Here is a 21,247-nt window from a genome sequence, read left to right on the forward strand (position 1 = left end):
GTTCTATACTGTAGCCATAAATCAGTATTTTTCTTATCGTATGTGGTTAGAAAATAATTCCGTATTTTTACTTAAACGATGTATTGGTTACCATATTTGTTCAGCCGGGTTATGGTTGATTGGTATATTTGCTTTGGCATAACAGGTGTATGTTTAATTCATGCGTTAGGCGAGTCAGTTTTGATGCATAAAGTACATGTACTAAGTTCTTGTAACTAAGTATCTGTTGATATTTAGAGTGTACGGTTTTTTACCTATATCGGTTTATAGTTTCCACATAAATGTTCAGCCAAATTTCCACACCTTAACTCATTGTCTTGACATTTACTCAAACAAAAAGTTACTATTACTTTATTTCATATTGTATTTGGCTCTGTTCAGTACGTTTCTTAGAGCATGCATTCAGATAAATTTCAGGGTTTGTACCTTGATTGGTGTATAGCTTTGCCTGTTGTAGTTAATTATTACATTGGCCTAGTCGGTGTTTAAGCTTAAACTAATGTTTTAACCGTATCAGTCAGTTTTGATAATGAGTTCTGTTCTGTATTTGTTTTAAAGTATTTGATCAGACGAAATCTATTTAGGGGTTGTTCCCTTATCGGTGTATGGTTTGCCCTTATTGTTCAGTCAAATCGTGGGTGATTGTTCCTTAATATTGGTTTAGGGTTTTTTTTTGTTTTAGCTTACACGGAAAGGTTATCAGTATATTTTGTATCACACAAACCTATATTCTGTTGAAACTAGGGTTCAAAAATAATTACTGTTTTTCGATACGTATACAGAGGAATGAATTAATAATACCCTCGCCCTTACATATATAAGTGGCAACGTTTACCAATAATCTTGTTTTTTTACGTAAATGATATGCATACATGTTACACTATACCATACTATGATTATTCGAATATAGGGCCTAATTGTTTTCTATACTAAATTATCTATATAGGATAGGGGTTTCAGTCTAATTTAGAATGTTCTTACCATGTACAACTATAGGGTATTTTTTCCAAAAACCATATATGTACTATAAGATTTTCAGTCGAATTCATGTTTTTTTTTATAAATGAAAATATGTTATGGTCGTAAATAGTATTGTTATGTATAAAGTAGATAAGTAACTATTATACGATAATACGCCATTCGCCATGATGATTTTAATTAACTGTCAAATAATCCTCCATTTTCCGTTATTTTTATCCGATTTATTTTTCTTCCCAGTGACAGATTATTTTGGCGGCAATCAAACATTTGATTCTTTTATCCGTAAAGCAGATGATAAGTAGGTATTATTCATAACCATACCCTGATAGTTCGAATATAGGGCGATTGTTTTCCAGCCATATTTTACTGCGTGGAAAATCGTATCAGCATTCACAATATTAATGGCAAAAATGTGCTTAAATTCATTCATGCTTAAAGCTGATTATTTACTTGGTATTGTTCTTTATTTTGTCCAGTCTAATTTAGGACTACTATAGTCTCCTATACAATCCATATTATTCTATATTATACGAGTACGTCAATTTCGTGGAATAGATAATTACGTCAAGTATGTAACATAGTGACAACTGAACTTTATTTATGATGTGTTTGATTGAACACGTTGGTTCAAATAAAAAGATTGGAATTTTTTTAGTAATTTTAATAATTATTTGAATATAGTTATTCAATTAAATGAACAAGGCTATACAGAAAACATGTTTCAAGTTATTTTACACCTTGGACTTAACTAAAATTGGCATATTCATTCAACTTCCCCATCTCTTTATCCAAAATGTTATAACAGCGTATATCAGATACATTTAATTAATGTAAATAAATCTATAGTGTTCATGTACAAATAAAAAAAAAAAAAAACTTTAAAACAATTTTACTGCAATCTACTATAACCTCCATAAAAACAACTTCGTCTGTGTTTAATATTATTGAGATTTGTTCAACAACCAGCTTTGAAGTAGTTGCATTGAGATACAAAGTGATCTCATTTGTATAACTCCATAAAAAATCCCTAATATTCTTTTCTTAAAACAAGTTATGTAATTCTTGTGTTTTAGCTCAAACAAATCCTCAACACTGTTTTCGCAACTAAATAAACTCAAGACAACCAAAGATTCTTTAAATAAACGGAGAAATCCTGCAGTTTCTCCGAGAAATACTGACTTGTAACACGAGTTCATTTCGTATTCGCTCTGTACAAATATGTATTGTTGTCACCGGCTCCGCATTTTCTCTTGGTTTTATTCATCCTTAAATATTTAAAATTTAAATCATCCATTCATATGCTAAAGTGTGTCTATGAGTACAGAGTTGTATCTTTTTTTGCTATAGTTTTGTGTTTGATTTTTAATTTAGTTTTTTTATATAATTTCGTTAGGTTTATTTTGTGATAATTTTTATGGTTTCAGGTGTGTTATTCCTGATCTAAATACCTACTTTGGAAATTAGTTTTTCAGAGTTGAATAGTGGCTAAGCTTTTAACTATTGGGTTACTCGCTCAGTTTGAACGTTCCTTTGAACGATGGAAGAAGAATTCTCACCTTTTCGAATATTAATCATCATAATTTTGATATAAGTTTGATGTGCGTTCCTTTCTTATTTGATGGTAAATTGTACGTAATGTGCTTTGTTGTATGGTGATGACAACGAAAGGCAATGAACAAAGGCAATTAATATGTTGTACTGTATTTAATCAAAATGGTTAATACTAAATACAACATATTATGAATAGAAATATGAACGCACGCTCAACATTTACCGTAGAAACATACAGTAAAATCTTCTTCAGCTAATCTGATGTGAACTAGTGCAGTATATAATGTTTCCCCCATTTCCTGTGTTTTTTTTTTTTTTAATTTGTTTGTTCCTTTATGGCCCAAAACCTGACCTTTTGGCCTTCATTTCTTTCCTAAATCAAAACTGAAAATAATTTTTAATTTGTTATAGCTCATTCTAGAGGCCAAAATAAAAATAAATAATTGTCCTATTATTAGACGCAGAGCCAGAAGGACGAAAACCCTATCTCTTCACTTAACTGAAATAATTAATAAAGTTAAACACTGGATGATGTATGAAGATAAAGTACTAATAATTTTCTTTTTACATAATTTCTGTCCAATACATCAAACTGCACAATCATACTTTATCTCTAGAGCGATCTTTATTGAGCTGTAACCAATTAATTTTATATTCCCTGTAACACTTGTAACGCAGGCAGGCACACCAGGGGCGCGAGATCTGTGGTTTATTTTAAACTCGGGTGTGTCTTGAATTTACATATTAATTGAATCGGGAAGTTAAGCTTCACACCTTAGCGCTGGTGTATGGCGGTGTGTATAAGTAAAACTGTTTAAAATATCAGATCAAGCCAAGGTCAAAATTATATATTAAAATCTCTTAAAAATATTTGTCATTTCACTGATTTTATAGATGACTAGGTGCCTATTTTTCAAACGTTCATCTAACCGGTTGATCATGATTTAGTTCCTCTGTAGAAAATAGTTGCTCACACATAATTGTTAGGAATAAAATGTAACATTGTTACATGTAACATTGTTTGTAACATATTGTAACATTGTATGTAATTGTTAGAAATGAGTTTTGTAAAGTCCCCTTTGAGTTTACTTGGCTGTGTGCCAGAAAAAATCATTTCCGTCGAAACGTTACAAAGTATTATTGTATTGAGCAGATGCATCAAAATTTAAAGTTTTACCTCCAAGCGACTTATTTGAAATTAGAAGGCAACTGAAATGTAAATTTCTATGATGTAAATATACCTTCGTTCTATAAATTAATTTTCGGAATTTATCTTACCTCTTTCCCACGAGTTTGTTGCCAACCATCTCAAGACTTGGTATGTTATGGTATAGTAAATACATGACTAATGAGTTATCATATGTGATTATGAAGGATTGGTTGCATTAAAGTTTTCACAACATAAAGTAATAAATGGTATAAGCAATCCGACACATATTTTCTCCCATTAGCTTATCAAACACCCTTATAATAAGTAAGCGGTGGAGTAACTATGATATTACCTCAAAAATCAATATTTTTGGTTCAGGGGCACGTTAAACGGATATTTCCACTCAAAACTCATAACTTGAATACTTTTTCCATATTACACTAAGTATAGGGATAGCAAGTGCAAATTGTACAGTCCGAATATGTGAAAATACAAATATTTCGCTCAACATTTCACATCAACAATGTAAACCCGTAGTTTCTCCGTGCTAATGAGGATGGAGACTTGCGTCTTACCGCAGAACGCTTTGAGTACCTTTCAAGCTAAAAGTGTTACAACGACCGAGTTCAGGAAATCTTTTCAGTATGCTGTTTAAAGATAAAAACGAATATTTTTGAATACATAGACTTCTATGAAACACTAGCAAGTACTATTATTTTATCTACCTTTTTTACCAATACAAATAGTTTAAACAACTTACACAGCATAGTAATGTTTCAAATTCAAATTATAAATGCTTTCATGTAAATTTAAAAAAAGGTTATAACAATTTAACTACCGTCTAACTTGCCTACACATATTTTAAAATTAACTAAAAACTCCAGAAAGATCTTCGGCATCTAAGGAAGGCAATGTTCAATGAATGACATACGCAATTTTGGCGGAGAAAATTTAATTACAATCTAACCTACACCAATTTTAAAATTCACTCAAAACTCTAGAAATATTTTCGGGCCACTAAAGAAGACTATTCGTATTCAATCAATGATATACCCAAATTTGGCGGAGTTAATTTACTTACCATCTAACTAGCTTACACCAATTTTAAAATTTATTCTAAACTCTAGGAAGATCATCGGACCACTAAAGGAGAACATAAAAATGTTCAAGAGTGACATACCGGTACGCAATTTTTGCGGAGCTAATTTACTAACCATCTAACAAGCCTACGCCAATTTTAAAATTTATTCAAAATTGCAGGAAGATCTTCGGGCCGGGCAACTAAAGAAGAACATATGTTGTATCAATGATATACGCAAATTTGGTGGGGCTAATTTACTTACCATCTAACAAGCCTACGCCAATTTTTTAAATTTATTCAAAACTGCAGAAAGATCTTCGGGCCCGGCAACTAAAGAAGAACATATGTTCTATCAATGATATACGCAAATTTGGTGGGGTTAATTTACTTACCATCTAACAATCCTACACCAATTTTAAAATTTATTCAAAACTCTAGAAAGATCTTCGGGCCACTAAAGAAGAACACATGTTCAATCAATGACATACGCAAATTTGGCGGAGGATTTTAAATTGGCAACCTTGTCCTTGTGTGCCGGATTGGTTCTCGATTTATGCACAGGTTATTATCCAGTGTGGTTTACGACGGCTCTGCTCTCTGCCTCTTGAAGCAAGGCTGAACCGAATACTGGCTTTGACGACTAGTTCATTGTGCGGAAGTTTTGTTTATTGAAAAATGTTTTTTTTGTAGAAATTTGTGTTTAAATCCGTGTTATTGTAAATTGTAGTTGATTAATGAACATATAATTTATAGTACTAGGCTGTGTTAAAAATTCAAACCTTATTCAAGTTAAAGTACTTTTCTGTCTCTGTATGTCCTTAATGCATCACTAAACATGTCCTTGCGTTCTCCTTAAAACGTCGGAAAAGTGTTCCATATATGCCTGGGAAGGTTTGTAAGTCTTTATTTCCGATTTTTAAAATCTTTCGGGGTTTTGTCCCTGGGGTAAACAACTGATTGCAAACTATTAACAGGAAAGCATAGTATGGTACTGTATTGTCAAAGATAAATTTCAAAAGCGATATTCAATTGTATTTCTTCCACTATTTTTCCATGGTAGCCTGAACTCTTTAACTCCCATTTGAGTTGTCATCCCGTTGTGAAGCATGAGTGAATCTGCTACACACAATCGAGAAACATAAACATGTATTCATCTTGTGAAAACTTTTTTGAAGTGTAAACATCCTAATCTTCCCAGGAGTAAAACACAAATTTTCCTATCTTCCACTGAAATTTTATGAAAACCCTGTACTAATAAACTCTATTTATACAAGGGATGCTCATAAATTGTAGCAGGGGCTGCGTGTAGCGCGGTGGCTGCTATTGCCTTCTGGGACCCATCTGTCAAAATTGACACTTGCATATACACAGACCCCCTTGAAGTAAATAAGTCGCGTGGAAGGAGCTAGGGCGATATTATTTTATAAGGAAAATGTTATGAACTCACTCTGTAAGGGATATTTTGTGTTTATGAATTAATTTAAGAAGTTTTGGCTACTACACCATTAATCATAGTTGACGATTATTCTATTATATTTGATAACTATTATTTATGCGAAGACGACTATGATGCGTATTTCAGAATGAAGGATTAGTGTTAAAAGAGCGAGATAATAGCTTTGCTATTAACTAAAATCAATTGATTTAGCCAAGACCGAATAATTAATGGTAATTAATAACCGAATCATCAGGGACAGTAAGGTTAGGAATTAAACAATCAATTAGGTACAAAAATAATTTTTTAAATTTGGATTCGAACTGACAACCTTCCACGGATATTAGAACAGATTTCTAGACAAGCTCTGTATCCTCTCTGCTACCCATATTTATTTTGGTGTAATTGTTAAGAACAAATCACTAGTTTTACGTGTCCAAAATTCTGACATTAGAATTTTATTAGCGTAACAGGTTTAATTTTACTTATAGAATTACTAGACCGAAGAATTCGATTCCATAATTTAAATCAGCCAATCCTAGTTGTATGCCTAAAGATAAAACTACTGTATTTGCTAATCATTTTCGAGACTTATGACGAGGAAAATCCTGTTTTAAGGTATAGGAAATCATATGATTTTTTCAATTTGGATTAAAAGATACAGGTATGCATCTTCAAACCTTTTTAATTGTCGTGCAAAAGTAGCTATTACATTAAAATAGGAAACAGCATGCCACGTATACAGGATAGAAACATTTGTTAAAATTGTCTCCATTCGTACAATCGATCATTAAAGATATGTATCTGTATCAATAAAGAAGTACTGTATGTTTAATCTAACGGTACAATTCAGGTTAAACTGCAAGCTTGTACTTTGTTTAAACTCATTCGATTGTTTTGTCGGTTCAACTGTGTTTCTAAACACGAGTTCACTCTTCGCCGATTCTAAAGAAACTTCGTATTCTGCCGAACGTTGCAGGTTTTTAATTACCCTTTGGCAAAACACCAAGTGTCTGATTATTTACAACACACTGTTATCGGGGGTATTGTTCGGCTGAGTTCAACTTCAACCGAAAGCTTTTTGTTTTCACCGAAAACCGAATGAATAAACCCTTCTAGCTCAGCTGCGTTTAGTCTTTTTTGCACTGCGGTTTTCCAGTCTATTGAGTGCAAAGTTGTTGAGTTTTTCAAACCAAACAAATTTTTGTAAGGTTTATTTTGGTTTACTTAAATGAACATAAATGAGTTGAAACTGTCTAAATTGCTTGTATGGTGTTAAACGTTATACAGTATTACTATTGTATACTAGCCTACTAATTTATTTCATTTTTCCATCACCGGAATATATATATATATATATTTTTTTTAACAAGTATTTATTTACAATATATTCTATACTAGAATAATAAGTAAATTTAATAACCATTTTAACATGGGTTAGTTACACTCCATCAAGTGCACTAACATACAAAAACTTTTAAAAAGTTCAACTAAAAACGATTTGGAAGGTCTATTGGATTAACTCCTTTGAGCCTATATGTAGCTTCACTATTGTCGAGGAGTTTAATTAACTGCCAGGAAATTTGGATGGGTTTCTAATTTTCTTTGGTATTTTTCACTTCGTTTCTTTATTCCTTCTTTAACATAGGGTAATTTTGTATCTTGATGAATTACTTTATTTGTGACAAACCAAGGTGCTTGTAAAATTTTTCTCAGTGTTTTCGATTGAAACCTTTGAACTATTTCTATGTTTGAGTTGGAAGTGGTTCCCCAGAGTTGGATACCTTAGGTCCAAATAGGTTTTAATATAATTTTGTATAAAAGTAATTTATTTTCAACAGATAATTTTGAATTTCGACCAATGAGCCAATTTAGTTTGTTTGTTTTTAAATTTAAATGAAGTCGTTTGTTCCAAATGTGTGAATGCCATGTAAGCCGTCTGTCGAGATGCATACCAAGGTACTTAACTTCGTTGGATTGTGGAAGCATGACATCATTCAATGATACTGGGGGACAAGTTCTTGTAGACATGACTATTTTTTGATTTTAGAGCACTGATTTTATTGTATGTACGTGAAACCTTCTACCTTGGAAGCTTGAGTTCAATCCCCACTAATCACTAATGTTTTACGCGAAGTACCCTGCCAAGGTGGCTCAGAATCCCTCTTAAGTTGAAGATGAGGTGAAATGTCTCTACATTCTTCGACAACTTCCCTCACTGGTTGATCTCTGCCAACAACATAAATTTCATAAAAGAAAAAAAAATAGGAAAATCACATAAATTACAATAACTTTTGGATCGATCTTTACAGCATTGGGAGTTTCAATGTTAGGATTAGAGTCAGAAGAACTATAACGTATTTTACATTTTAATAAAACTCTTTGGGCGGTTTTTTGAAAATAAGATTTTTTCGTTATTTTACAAGTTTTTATTGGAAAATCGCCATTAATATCGAAATAAAAAAAACCTTTTGAAATACAGTACCATGGATTAGTACCTACATGCCAATTTTAATGAAAAGGGTGTGATAAAATGGTGTGTAGGACCACAGGTGTGGCCTGTAGTTCTGTACTCATACTCACTCATATACACACACATACAGAGGCATCACTTCGAAAACCACTTTTTTGTGTTCAGGGGGCTCAAAACGGATATATCCACAAAAAACTCAAGCTCGAAAATGTTGACGAAAACAATACTCTCTCCATACTCCCCTCTACTCCCATATATTTATCCCCTACTCATTATAGGGGGATAAAGTAAAAATCTGGATGAGTTTCATCTGCACAATCTGCATTACTATACAAGTTTAAATAATCTCCCGTAGCAATGATAAAACCTTCACAGCAATGAAGGTTAGCATTTTTCTGAAATGAGTGAAATTTAAGATGAGGATGACCCTGTAGATTGTTGCTCGGGTAGGGTTGGCCATGAGGGGGGGGGGTATGGGGGGGGGGGTGAAAGAACACTAATGAGCAGACACCCTCCAAGCATTGAGGAGTGGAATCTGTAATTAGCCAATAAAAGTCGGCGTTTTCCACCATTGAGTCGGCTGCTCGCTTATTGAGCATCCCTTAACTAGGGGGCTGTAAAATTGAGGATGCCTATCAAAACAAATGCTCACCGTGGAAATTATCTACTTTTTAAAATTTTTTTCATAATGGAAAAGGTTTGTGATGCACAAATAAAACATGCTATTCATTTAGTCTGTTTTTCTCATTGTATTTGCCTCTCAATAAACATATAAAATGGAATACAATTGGAGTTGAGCAGCTTTTACAGATTCAAAATAATTGTTTTCATTAATGGTAAAAAATTTAAATATTGTGTAATGTAAATATGGAATGCGGAAATAATTGATACATTTATCCGTTCATTCGTTCGTTTAATTATTCAATCGTGTGTTTATTAGTTTAACTTTTCATTCGTTTAATTAAACATCTCATTAGTATTGTACCAATAATTTGTCCATACAAACAATTATTCTTTCTTTATTAGTTATTTTATTCATAAATATAGTTTATTTTGTATTTTGTTATTTCTTTAATATCGATTCAAGTATCATCAAACGTCCATTTTTATATTTATTACATGTAAGTACGCTCTGAAGGCCTTGATTTATTGACTTAATTTAACCTCAAATGCATCTAGATCTGGAACATTCAAAGTATATCCAGAAATGGGTAGGCCTACATAATCTATTATCATGTTTCATAAATTTGCGATACTTAAAGTTACATTTACGAAACATGTGTGAGCAAATAATGAATAACACTGTCTTTTTTATTCCCTACATTCATAGAAAATTTGGAAAATATATTCCCCTTTTCCAAAATTGTGACTGTCCTATAAATGGAGATCTTACTGGAAGTAATCTACAAATGGATCACCGACGGCGTCGGTTTATTTATTCAGAGCAAGGATGAAATGAAGAAAACACCCTTGACTTCTTTTCACGCGTCCCTCCAAGAAATAATTAAAACTTTTCTTTTATACAGCTGTGTACATTTGAGGGGAAAATGTAAAAATATTCAAGATTTAATAATGTTCAGGGTTTTCTTGGTATCTTAAATTTTGAGTAATGAGAATAGACAAAGCATATTGTTCATTACATCAATAATTCATTACAACATAATTCAATAAACGTTCAATTCATTTGAATTAAACGTTGAATTGAATCACCTAAAGTAATTTAAAGGTTAGTTCATTTGGCGATGTTGGACTTTTTATGGTTAGTATTTTTTTATCATTACCTGTTTTTTTAGCCAAATAAACACTACAATAGCCATAAAATAAGGAATAGATTTTTTATACAGTCAACATCCGTGCATACAACATAATCGTAATAAAACACAAATAAAAACATAACAAAATCAAATACAGTATTCAAAAACTTCAGATTTTACAATGATTCCTTGCAAAATTGCAAAATTCGAAGTGAATACAACCAGTAAATATGCCTGAATTTCGTCTAAGTAGCCTTATTATAATTTTTTGAAAACATTATGAATGTATCTAAACATCAGTTAACATATTTAACTTAGAATAATTAACTAAACAACATAAATATTCGTACATATAATACAAATGATTATGGCCGCAATGATTCCGGTCTTATAATATTTATAGAGACATTAAATAGTAATTGTCCCTGTTCAATTATATGTCCGCAATCGCTTTTGTACAGATATCTCACACCCAATGCTCAAGCCGATATGCACTTTCCACTTTATTTGGAGAAAATTGGTTGAACTATAGAAACTAAACGATAATCTATCCAATTATAAATTCAACGATTTTGCATAAAAAAGTGTAATACGAGTCAAAACTCGAACATTTTCCTTCAGATGCACATAACACACTATGCGAGACAGTAAGAATTTTAAGATGACATGAAGGGATTTGCATTGCTTCTCTTTGACGTTCAGATTGTAATAACATTCGTGGAACTGTCAGAATTGGTAAACTCAAGTCTGACATTGTATTGCGATTCTAACTTAGACGCAATACACGTGAATACACGGAAAGGCAATACATTAACTGCCACATGTGTGCGGTTGTTAAGGTCAATTTATGTTCAGGTAATATGAATTGTGGACTTATTTCGCGAATTCCGTTTGTGCTGTGAAAGCGGATTGTGTTTGAAGCTTTTACAACTTTTGAAAGGAGTTTTCTTTGGAAAAGATGGACATTCGCCTATTGGGTCTTATGATTGGAGTGTCCAATCGAAATCGACCACTTAACAACCTATGTATTTACAGTTTTGTGAGTAAACAGTATAAGTGTAAAAATATTATTACAAGTGTTATTTGACGTATTTTTGTAATTACAGGAAAATATGGCTCTATGAGGGGACAGTTTTTACCACGAACAGTAGGGTACAAAATTGGTATGGATCATAAACATAAACAAAATGATGCCACTGGCCCGAAAGTAGAAGACTATGACATTATTTAACGTTACCTGAATGGAACTTTCCAAAAATGTTAATGCTACTAGGATCCGGGACAGTTACGTCATATTTTTTGTTTATGATCCAAATCAGATTGTGTTCTAATATTCGTGGTTTTTACACAAGTCTGAAGGGTCATGAAAATTTTACATAAATAAGCCCCATTGTCGATTTGCGGGATTTTAACCTGATACCTTGGGAATCCATGCCCCGCGTTGTACATTTCACCATAAATTTGACCTAAGTCAACTTTCACTGTTTAAATATAAAAGATCCATCCAAAACAATCATGTTCAGTACTAAACTCTTCATCGACGATTCGAGTTAAATTCCCAATAGTTTCCCTCACACTGCGGGTGAAGGCTCGCTAACAAGAACATGTAATTGTAATTGGCCAAGAATGCGCACGTGATCACATGATGTGCGTCAGGCTTCATGGCGTAACATCGTTAGGCTCATCTTAATGGGTAAAATCGGATAAATGATTGTTATTAGGCCGTAGTTACATGGTAGACTGCTATGAAGCTGTACATGTACAATCATTTCAGTACAATGCGAAACCTGCAGAGATGAAATTGGAAATATGATTTACATTGTGACTAACCTCTCTGGAAAAGTGATGAAGCCTTAGTGTGAGTCCCTGCTGCAATGTTGAAATGCAAAGGAATGCTTTGTTGTGTGGACTTAATTTTTTTTATGTGCAATCAAAATTCTGGTAATTTAAGAGTTTTAAGAATTTTTCACAAAACTTAAATTTAAAACATTTACTTTATCATCTACTCCGAAAGAAAATAGTGAAATTTTTAAGGAGAATTTGAGTAAAGGATGAGTGTTGAATGAATTGGATAAGAAATTTGTTGCTGACCAAAATCAACTGATTCTTTGACAAAAGTTATCTACTTAACGCCCAATTATCTTATCCCAGTTATCTACTTAATGTCTATTCGAAGTGTTAGTATTACATAGAATTGAAACTCTTTGTGTATACAGTTAAGACCAGTTATATTTCCGAGGCCGTTGGCTATCGGGCATTTATCTTATGACTTGTTTTGATTCAGATTCCACAAAAGAAAACGTAAAAATGAAATGCTTAGTTTTTAATCAACATTGTCATATTTCTTTACATTCTTATTTCCACGTAAATATCTTGTATTCAATGAAGCTTTAAGCCACCAGCTTAGTTTTATGTTCATTTCGGCATTCAATCAAAATGTTTAGGCCTACCTTGCATTACATTTTGAAAATAAAATAATCCATTGAAGGTAAAGCTTAGAATAATTAATTGTGGTTCATGAAGTTCAGAGGTCGTTATTTCGCCACCGCAAAACAACAGTAGAAAGTGTGGGATGTTGAATCCAACTTGAACCGTTTCCAATACTCCATTGACCACTGTACGGTGTAGGCCTGCAGTTACAAACTGTGTCGGTGCCCACCTTCATATTTCTGTAACTTTGTTCGTTTTATACGGTGATTTCCTTGTCACTAAAAAAACTTTTCGTGGTTTTGGCAGTGGTATCTTCCTAATTAATATTCGTCGGAATAGTTGTCATGACCACGAAGTAGTTCATATTTCTTTATTTTAATTAGGTTTACAATTAGAAAACTTTTTCATTTGAGCCATCCATATAGTTTCGTGCTGTACAATTATATTTTTATCTTTACTCAAATTATTCTTCTCATAGGACTATTAATCAACGTGATAAGGACGATAGTAAATGACATAGTTTATGCCTCTGCAATCATCATAGTTAACGATAGTTATTCCACTGTAAGAAAAATATACCGAAGAGGAGATGCACAATTTCGAAAGTTGTACGAGCTGAGAGAAGAAAAAGTATTGAATAAACAAGATAACAGCTTGTCTCTGCATTATGGGGTGTCCGTGTGACAAACATCAGTTAATAGTCCCATTAGGACCACTTATAATTACATCCTACAATAACTGACAACTATTGTAAGGAAGGAGTTGAGGCCAGAGTAGGGTGGGTGTAACTCAATCTGGGTGACGGTCGGTGTTCACCCGTGACTAACACCCACACCGACACAACAGCACAGGCATAACAACACAACAATACGACACATACACAACAAACCAACAGTACGACTTGAACACAACAACACAGATTCAACAACACACGCATAACAACACAACAATACGACAATACAACACACGGACACAACGACACAACCATACGACACTAGACAGTAAACAACAATGACACAACAACACAGGCATAACAACACAACAATACGACACATACAAAACAAACCAACAGTACGACTCGGACACAAGACACAACGACACAACGTCACAACCAGACAACACTAGACAGTAAACAACAATGACACAACAACACAGGCATAACAACACAACAATACGACACATACAAAACAAACCAACAGTACGTCTCAGACACAAGACACAACAACACAACGACACAACCAGACAACACTAGACAGTAAACAACAATGACACCACAACACAACAACACAACGACACAACCAGACAACACTAGACAGTAAACAACAATGACACAACAACACAGATACAACAACACAGGCATAACAACACAACAATACGACACATACACAACAACACAACAGTACGACTCGGACACAAGACACAACAACGCGATATTAGACAGAAAACAACAATGACATAACAACACAAAAAACACATACACAACAACACAAGACAATACGACTCTAGACAATAAACAACGGGAAAAATAGCTAACTATCACCGTGCTATCACTAGATAATACTAAAACAAAACATGAGACAACTCATAGTACCAGATAAAACAGCAACATAGCACAACAACTAATACCAGTCAACACCTGACAATACCCAAAATTACAACAGTAGGCAACTACAAAACGACAACAAACACGAGAAAATAATGTCATGCAACAACAATTGTTATATAAATGGTGAAATCTGTGTGAGCTTCAGCTTGTATTGAATTTAAAGATATCTGAAGGGAACACTGTACAAGCATTAAACTGACGATCTTACATGATTTAACAGTTGTAGGTATTTTGTTATACTGCTGTAGCATTTCGTACTCACAACCTGCATAGGAACGGCCGATTATTTGACTTCAGTAAAATATATTTATTTGAGTTGTGTGTGTAGGTCAGAAATTGTCAGAAATTGCATTTATGTTTCAAAATTTTTTTTAAATATCTGGACACAGAGAAATAAGGTACCTTACTTATCAGTGATCAAAAATAGTATAGTCAAAAATATATTTAGTGTTACTTTAAACAGTTTCCACGTATTCCAAACTGTATGCATTACACCCTTTACTACTACAACGTACATGTTTGCACGCTAACACCAGATGGTGTAAAATTTCAGTTGATTCCCGCTGTTTACGCTTTCCCTGTTTGCCGCATCGCCGTGCTGTCTGTAATTGAATCGCCACGAAATTTAATTGCACCTTTCTCTCGGTCACTTGTCACGCCGGCAAAATTGGCGGTTCATGTTGTACCGAGTACGATAATAACCTTTCGGATAAAAGCCATGGCGTTAATCGCTCGTGTGGGAAAAATCATGCAGATAATAATATTCCCTCTTACTGTGGTAATATAGCAATAACTCCGGTAAATATTTCTCGAATCTAATACAACTTATTCAGACAATATTACTCTAACAATAATCACTTTACATGGTATAAAGGGGCTGGTACCTAGTTGTTTCTTTTTTTTTCATTTTGATGTCTCCAGAGCCCAAAAACATCATCCGGTCCTATTAATTTATAACAAGTGTTTTTTTCTGGGGAATTTAGGATGAAAAGGTAGTTTAATTTTTATATTAAAATTACCCTCAGATCCTGGGTTTAGGTCTAGCCGTGCCACCTACGTACATTTTTTTTGCCACCTACGGTGGCACCCTACGGTAATAGCTTCTCTCCTATATATGGAAATCGCCAAAATAGCTCAGTTTTGAATTACTCGTATATAAACCACTCAAGGATCGTGTCAGAAGGGATAGCAAGTTTGGTACCGAAGTGTGGGGACAGGCTCTCAGGAACACTGAGTATATTTACCACTTATTAATAGTGGTGTTAATCTAACTAGATTCTGTTGGAGAAATTAATCCAACAGCGATTGATTGTTGAGATGATTAAAAAAATATTATAACTGTTGTGTAGGGTGGGCATGCACATTTCGGTCATTGATCTAACATTGGCAAGACGTGTAATTCATGTGATGATTCTGTCATAAATCATTTAGATAGTAAACAAAATCTATAGAATACAGTTTCAAAAGAGTTGAATTAAGAATCAAACTATCTAATAGTATTAAATTAATAAAAAATATAGAACTAGCTGGAAGGTGATGTCAATCGCGTGGAAAGATTAAATTAATTGCAGACGTTTCGCTTTTACTGTGTTATCATTCTCAGTGAGCCCGAGATGTTCGACGAAATGTACTTGGAGAATTTAAATAAAATAAATATACTTTAAAGGCATTGTAGTAGCTTGAATGCTTTGACACCCAGAGCGCCCAGAGGGTCTCATGACACCAGTTTGCCGCTCAGGATGAATCACCAGACAGTCCTTGCTCGTGGGTCGTGGGTTGACGCCGCGCGCCGCCGTGGGTCGCATTTATGTACAAAAACATTTTGCAGCCTCCCACAGTAATTGGGGTGTGAACCTTCGCCAACTAGACCTGGTTTATATCCAGGCAATAACACTTCCGGACGATTTTTTTGACTAATTTGATTTGATTAGAGTTCGTCGTAAAATAAAAAAAGTTAATAGTGACGGTTGGTTTCTTTCAAATATTGTGATCGTATTTTTTTAGTATTTTGTTTACTGCGGTACTGCCGTTTGTTAAGGGAACAACGCAGACTAAGGTACAATTACAACTGCGTAAAAATACATAACATTGTAACACCATCGAAATGGCACCTCTGTCTGCGTCGTCCTCGATTGTGGCCGTTAATTTGGCTTAATGTTTCTCGTATTGACTATCGGACCCTCCTCCCCTCGTACCAATCAGTTCACCCCCCTCCCCAACACCTAGGTACATGCGCTTATAATGCATATATAATAAATGCTCTTATAATGCTGGTGACAAATAATTGATCCCACACTAAAATAATCTGATTGTTTAAGTTGCTTATTACTGCGAACTAATGTGTATTTTATCTAAACATTCAAGATCAAATTTACAATGGTAAACCAACCAGCAAAGTAAACAGTGAAATAAGAATTCAAAGTAGTTAGGACAGCTAGCATACGTAAGCTATTGTTGTTTCAGCACTCCCACGCACACATGTAATGTATCCATGCGTTCAGATGAGGCTAACGTTGACGAGGACGGTGGTGCGGTAAAGCGGTAGTGATGTCGCGACCAATAGTCGACAAGTAGTGACATGCACAAGCACTGCGAGCGACTGGAGAAGCGGTTAAAGCAGCAGGAGCAGGAGCGGCTACAGGCGGAGATGGTGGAGGCGAAGAAAAGAGAGGGAACGAGTACACCACCTTGTGGATCTCCGGAGATGAGGGGGAGAAGGACGAGGCAACACCTACTGGACCCAATCCGGAGGTGGAACTCCTTCCACAACTCCAGAGACAGGAAACAACAGAGAACAACGTTACCGTACCTGCAAACTCTAGAACTGTACAGGAAGCAGACAGAAACAAGGAGTTCTGACGTGTTCGCTAACATCTGCGCTGAAATCGCTAAAGACCCTGATAGCAACTACATGCCGATCACACCTCAAGGAAGCGAGTCTTTAGACAAAGCTTCTAGAGTCCTAGGGACCAATATAGCCAACGAATTGATCGCTCTATCCCTAGCGAATTTGAAAGAGGCCGCTAAAAGTCCTACGAGAAAACAGTTTTCTAGTCCTAATTTAATTGATCCGATGAAGAACAGCCCGAGGAATAGGAGAACGTCTTCGGATAGTTACCCTATTGGATTCTCTGGGGACAAGTACTCGACGCCGAAGATCACGAAGACGTTTTCTACTAGTAACCCAGATGATTTACCCAACAGTCAGGTGATGGTTCCCAGAGTGTCAGTTAGTGAGAGTCCCTGCTCACCAACGCCTCTGACCAGCGAGTCTTCGACCTCAGGAGTGGCGGAGTCCTTGCGGAAGACTTCTTCGTCGTCCTCCACCGTGTCGTCTCCCCGGGTACTCGCCCTCAGGACGGAGTCTGCTTGTGAACTCCTCGCCTCCTCCCCGCTATCCTCTTCTCTACCCTCGGACGTCGGGCTGACACCCCCGTCAGCACCGCAGATGCCCAGAAGAAGGTTCTCTGTCTGGTAAGTGTATGCACGAGTGTCGAGAATGTTTGCACGATTTTCTTCTCCTAAGTTTTAACTAAAAAGTGTCAGTATTCGTCATATCGTAATCTTGGGTATTCATTTAATTTCTTTGCTATCGTAATTATTGCTTATTTATTTAACTTGTAATACCTGTTGGTCATAATCTACCTGTTACTCATAATCCAACGTAAACCAGTGGTTAACAAATGCTTGTAACTTCTTAAAAATTCCCGGATAATGGGTTGAATTAGTTCCACTGTAATTGCCGATCTGAAATGCACCATCATTCGAGCGATTTGATATAAAACCTTGATAACAATTGCCATTCGAATGATATTATTGCGTGACGATTGTAATGCTAGCTTTATTTGAACTCTAAACAAATGTTTTTAACGAAATTCATGTTAAACTATATCCTTAAAGCGATAAAACACAAAAAATCCATTCATGATGGAGAGTTTCAAAAACTTCCGTATTACATTTTCACCTCGATTGCGAAGACGGTGAGGATTAAATATACTTTTATAATAGTTTTTTTATTTTATTTTTTTATAATTTTCCGTAATTTTGTTTTCTATGAATGGCAAAACGTTTTTCATTGGAGTAAGGAATCATCTACCCGTGATGTTTAAAAACATAAAAGAATCATGTAGTATAAAATATAAAGAAATTAATTACGAAAAATGGGACTGAAAATATAAATTAACACTTCTTTTGAGGGGGGATGAGAAGAATCGAGCTAAACAATACAACAGCCTTGTTGCATTTGCAGTTAAATTTGTTAGTAAGTTCAGTTTGAAAATTTAATTCGCAAAGATCCTCGGCAACGAACGACTTGCCAACTGGGAAAGATGCCCTCGCTCAAATATTCTGTTAATTAGGCCTATTATTCCCGAGAATCTCTCAGATTAAAGTTAAGTTCTTCTTCAAACTTTGGTGCGAATAATCCTTTTGTAAGTGAATAAACCTTGGACCATAATTTTTTAACGCGTAAGAATGGATGGATGAAAACTCTGGTAGTTCATGATGGTGTATTATCCGAGTGGCATTGTTTCACTGACTATGTCTACGTTTGTAATGAGAGATAAAGAGTCAGTTTTAGGTACGTTTTCCCTTATTTTGCAATGTTTAAAATTATTTAATCAAATTCTACATTTTTTATTGTGTTCTTACTTATCCAATAATAGTAGTTATAATTTTTTAGTGTTCATAGAAGTTAGAAAAAAATTATGTTCTCTTTTCAAAGTTTTCAACCCAATGACGATGATTGATGTGTATTTGATATTTTCTATCGTTATATTGTTTTAACTCTATGGATTTCCTGTCATGGATCTTCAAAAGACAATCATTTTACGATAAATTTCTGTGCTATTTAATCAACTTGTACGAATTTTAAACTAAATACAATTATCCATGTATTAACTTTCCAGTAACTATTGTTGGTCTACAAGTATTGTTTGATAACCAGTTTAATTGCAAACCTTTGATTTTTACGTTGGCTATTAGACTCTAGACTGTTAGGTCAATTTGTATATTTGCTAGTCATTTATCCATGAAATTGTTACCAGAGAATTCTCTTGTTTTTTCTCTCGGGCCTCATTTTCCAGATGGAACAATCTACACTCTGTAACGATCAAGACGTGCATTCTCGCAAACTACGTTGTTTACGAATGACAACAATGAATTTACTTTAAACATATGTTATTTTCTAACTCTCCACATTTTACAGGATGTACCAAGCTTTTTTTGGCACCCTATTAAAACTGAAGTCCGTATTTAATGTTTAGTTACGTAGTACGTAATTTGTAAACTACTATTTCCCCTTTTTTTGTATACATGGATTATTATTTTTGGAAACCGAGCGTGTAGGCACAGCGAATGAAAAATGGAACGAAATGTCCTGTGGAATGGTTTAAAAACTGTTTATTTAGCAATGATTGCTTCAATAAAAGCCCAATGATCAAGACCAGCTCGTTCAGCTTAAAATCCTGATCCACCAAACGATGGACAGACATAATAGCGGAAAGAGTACATTGGACTGAATCAGACCTCACGGACAACACCAACCGTATTGAAATATATCCTTATAAAAGTTAAACCTATACCCTTAGACATGGTCTTTATGCCTACTATTGATTAACTGGGAAATGGGTTATCCTAAACAATTTTGTCATTTATTTTGGTTAATTCGGGTTGTACAGTACTGTATATACGGTGTCTTGCAACCACATGGACAAACTTGATCACGTTATTCTGCAAGTCAAAAGAAACGAAAAAATGGAGTATAACATGTGTCCTATCTCATTCAGTTTTCAGTCAATCTGTATGTGATTTTTACAAAAACATTCATAACTCCTTAACGTTTGGCAGTTAGTTACATGATATTAAATAGCATTAACAGGTTTTAAGGTTTTCCTACAGGGTGCAGCACTATTATTTTTTTGCATTTATGACAACAGCTAATTTGAACCAACTAGCAACAAAAAGCTGTGGTACACAATGAGACCTTTACTTTTTTCTATGGTTTAGGGGCAGTGGTAGAACAAAATGACCAAATGTTCTTAAACCATCTCCTCATCTATCTCTGCAATAAGCTGTTTATACTTATATGCCAACCCCGTACGAAGGACGGGTACTCTGCTAGTATTTTATAAAAGTAATTGTTTTCATGGAATTTGGCGTTAAATATTTTTAAAGCCGCCATTTTGAAACGGTTTAAGAGTTTTTATTCACATGTTGTGCAAATGTAGTGGTAAATAAGATAAACGTATTTACAGAATTTCAAGGATATAGCTCAAACAGTTAAGGAGATATGAATGTTATTCTCAAAATCACATACAGACAGTCAGACCGAAAACGGAATGAGATAGGACACATGTTATATTACATTTTTCCCCCTTTCGACATGCTGGATAACGTGCCAAAGATTGTTCATAATGGTTGCAAGACACCCTGTAGATTATAGAATTTTGCATAATAGTATTCGGTCACATAGGAACGTACCTAGCTAGCTCATTAGAAAGTATGATAAATAACTAGTTCTATTAAACATCTTCTGAATAATTCCTAATCAAATCAAGTTTGTTTTGCAGAATCCAGTTGAATCCTTCATCACATTTAATATAGGTTTGGAGATGAGAATGCGTGGGACGACTTCAATACCGATTCTTGCTCTTGACTGGCTTACCGTGCCATTGTCATAAACATCGTTCCATAACAATGCCTTAGACTGACAATGGTTCAAACCAGCGACAAAACACCATTGTTGTGTTGAGTGAAGTTAATAGTCGAATATCAATATTTGTATTT

At 34.5% G+C, this 21,247-nt stretch overlaps 1 protein-coding gene across 10 annotated transcripts in view; it reads left to right on the forward strand.

The window, feature by feature from the left end:
- The window catches only part of LOC128989682 (rap guanine nucleotide exchange factor 2), a 278,269-nt gene that overhangs the window by 166,305 nt on the left and 90,717 nt on the right, over positions 1 to 21,247 (forward strand). For 5 of the 10 annotated variants that reach the window (XM_054411674.1, XM_054411698.1, XM_054411706.1 and 2 more), the window contains exon 2: positions 16,925 to 17,935. The exons of 4 other annotated variants lie outside the window; for them this stretch is intronic. In XM_054411674.1, the coding sequence (XP_054267649.1) occupies positions 17,040 to 17,935 (896 nt within the window). In that variant the 5' untranslated portion in view covers positions 16,925 to 17,039. The remainder of the gene's footprint in view (positions 1 to 16,924; positions 17,936 to 21,247) is intronic. One more of the 10 variants, XM_054411690.1, reaches the window with a different exon arrangement.

The sequence above is a fragment of the Macrosteles quadrilineatus genome, unplaced genomic scaffold (genome assembly GCF_028750875.1).
Source record: "Macrosteles quadrilineatus isolate MER2022 unplaced genomic scaffold, UCM_ALF_1.0 Scaffold_1__1_contigs__length_201487025, whole genome shotgun sequence".
Classification (NCBI taxonomy): Eukaryota; Metazoa; Arthropoda; class Insecta; order Hemiptera; family Cicadellidae; genus Macrosteles; species Macrosteles quadrilineatus.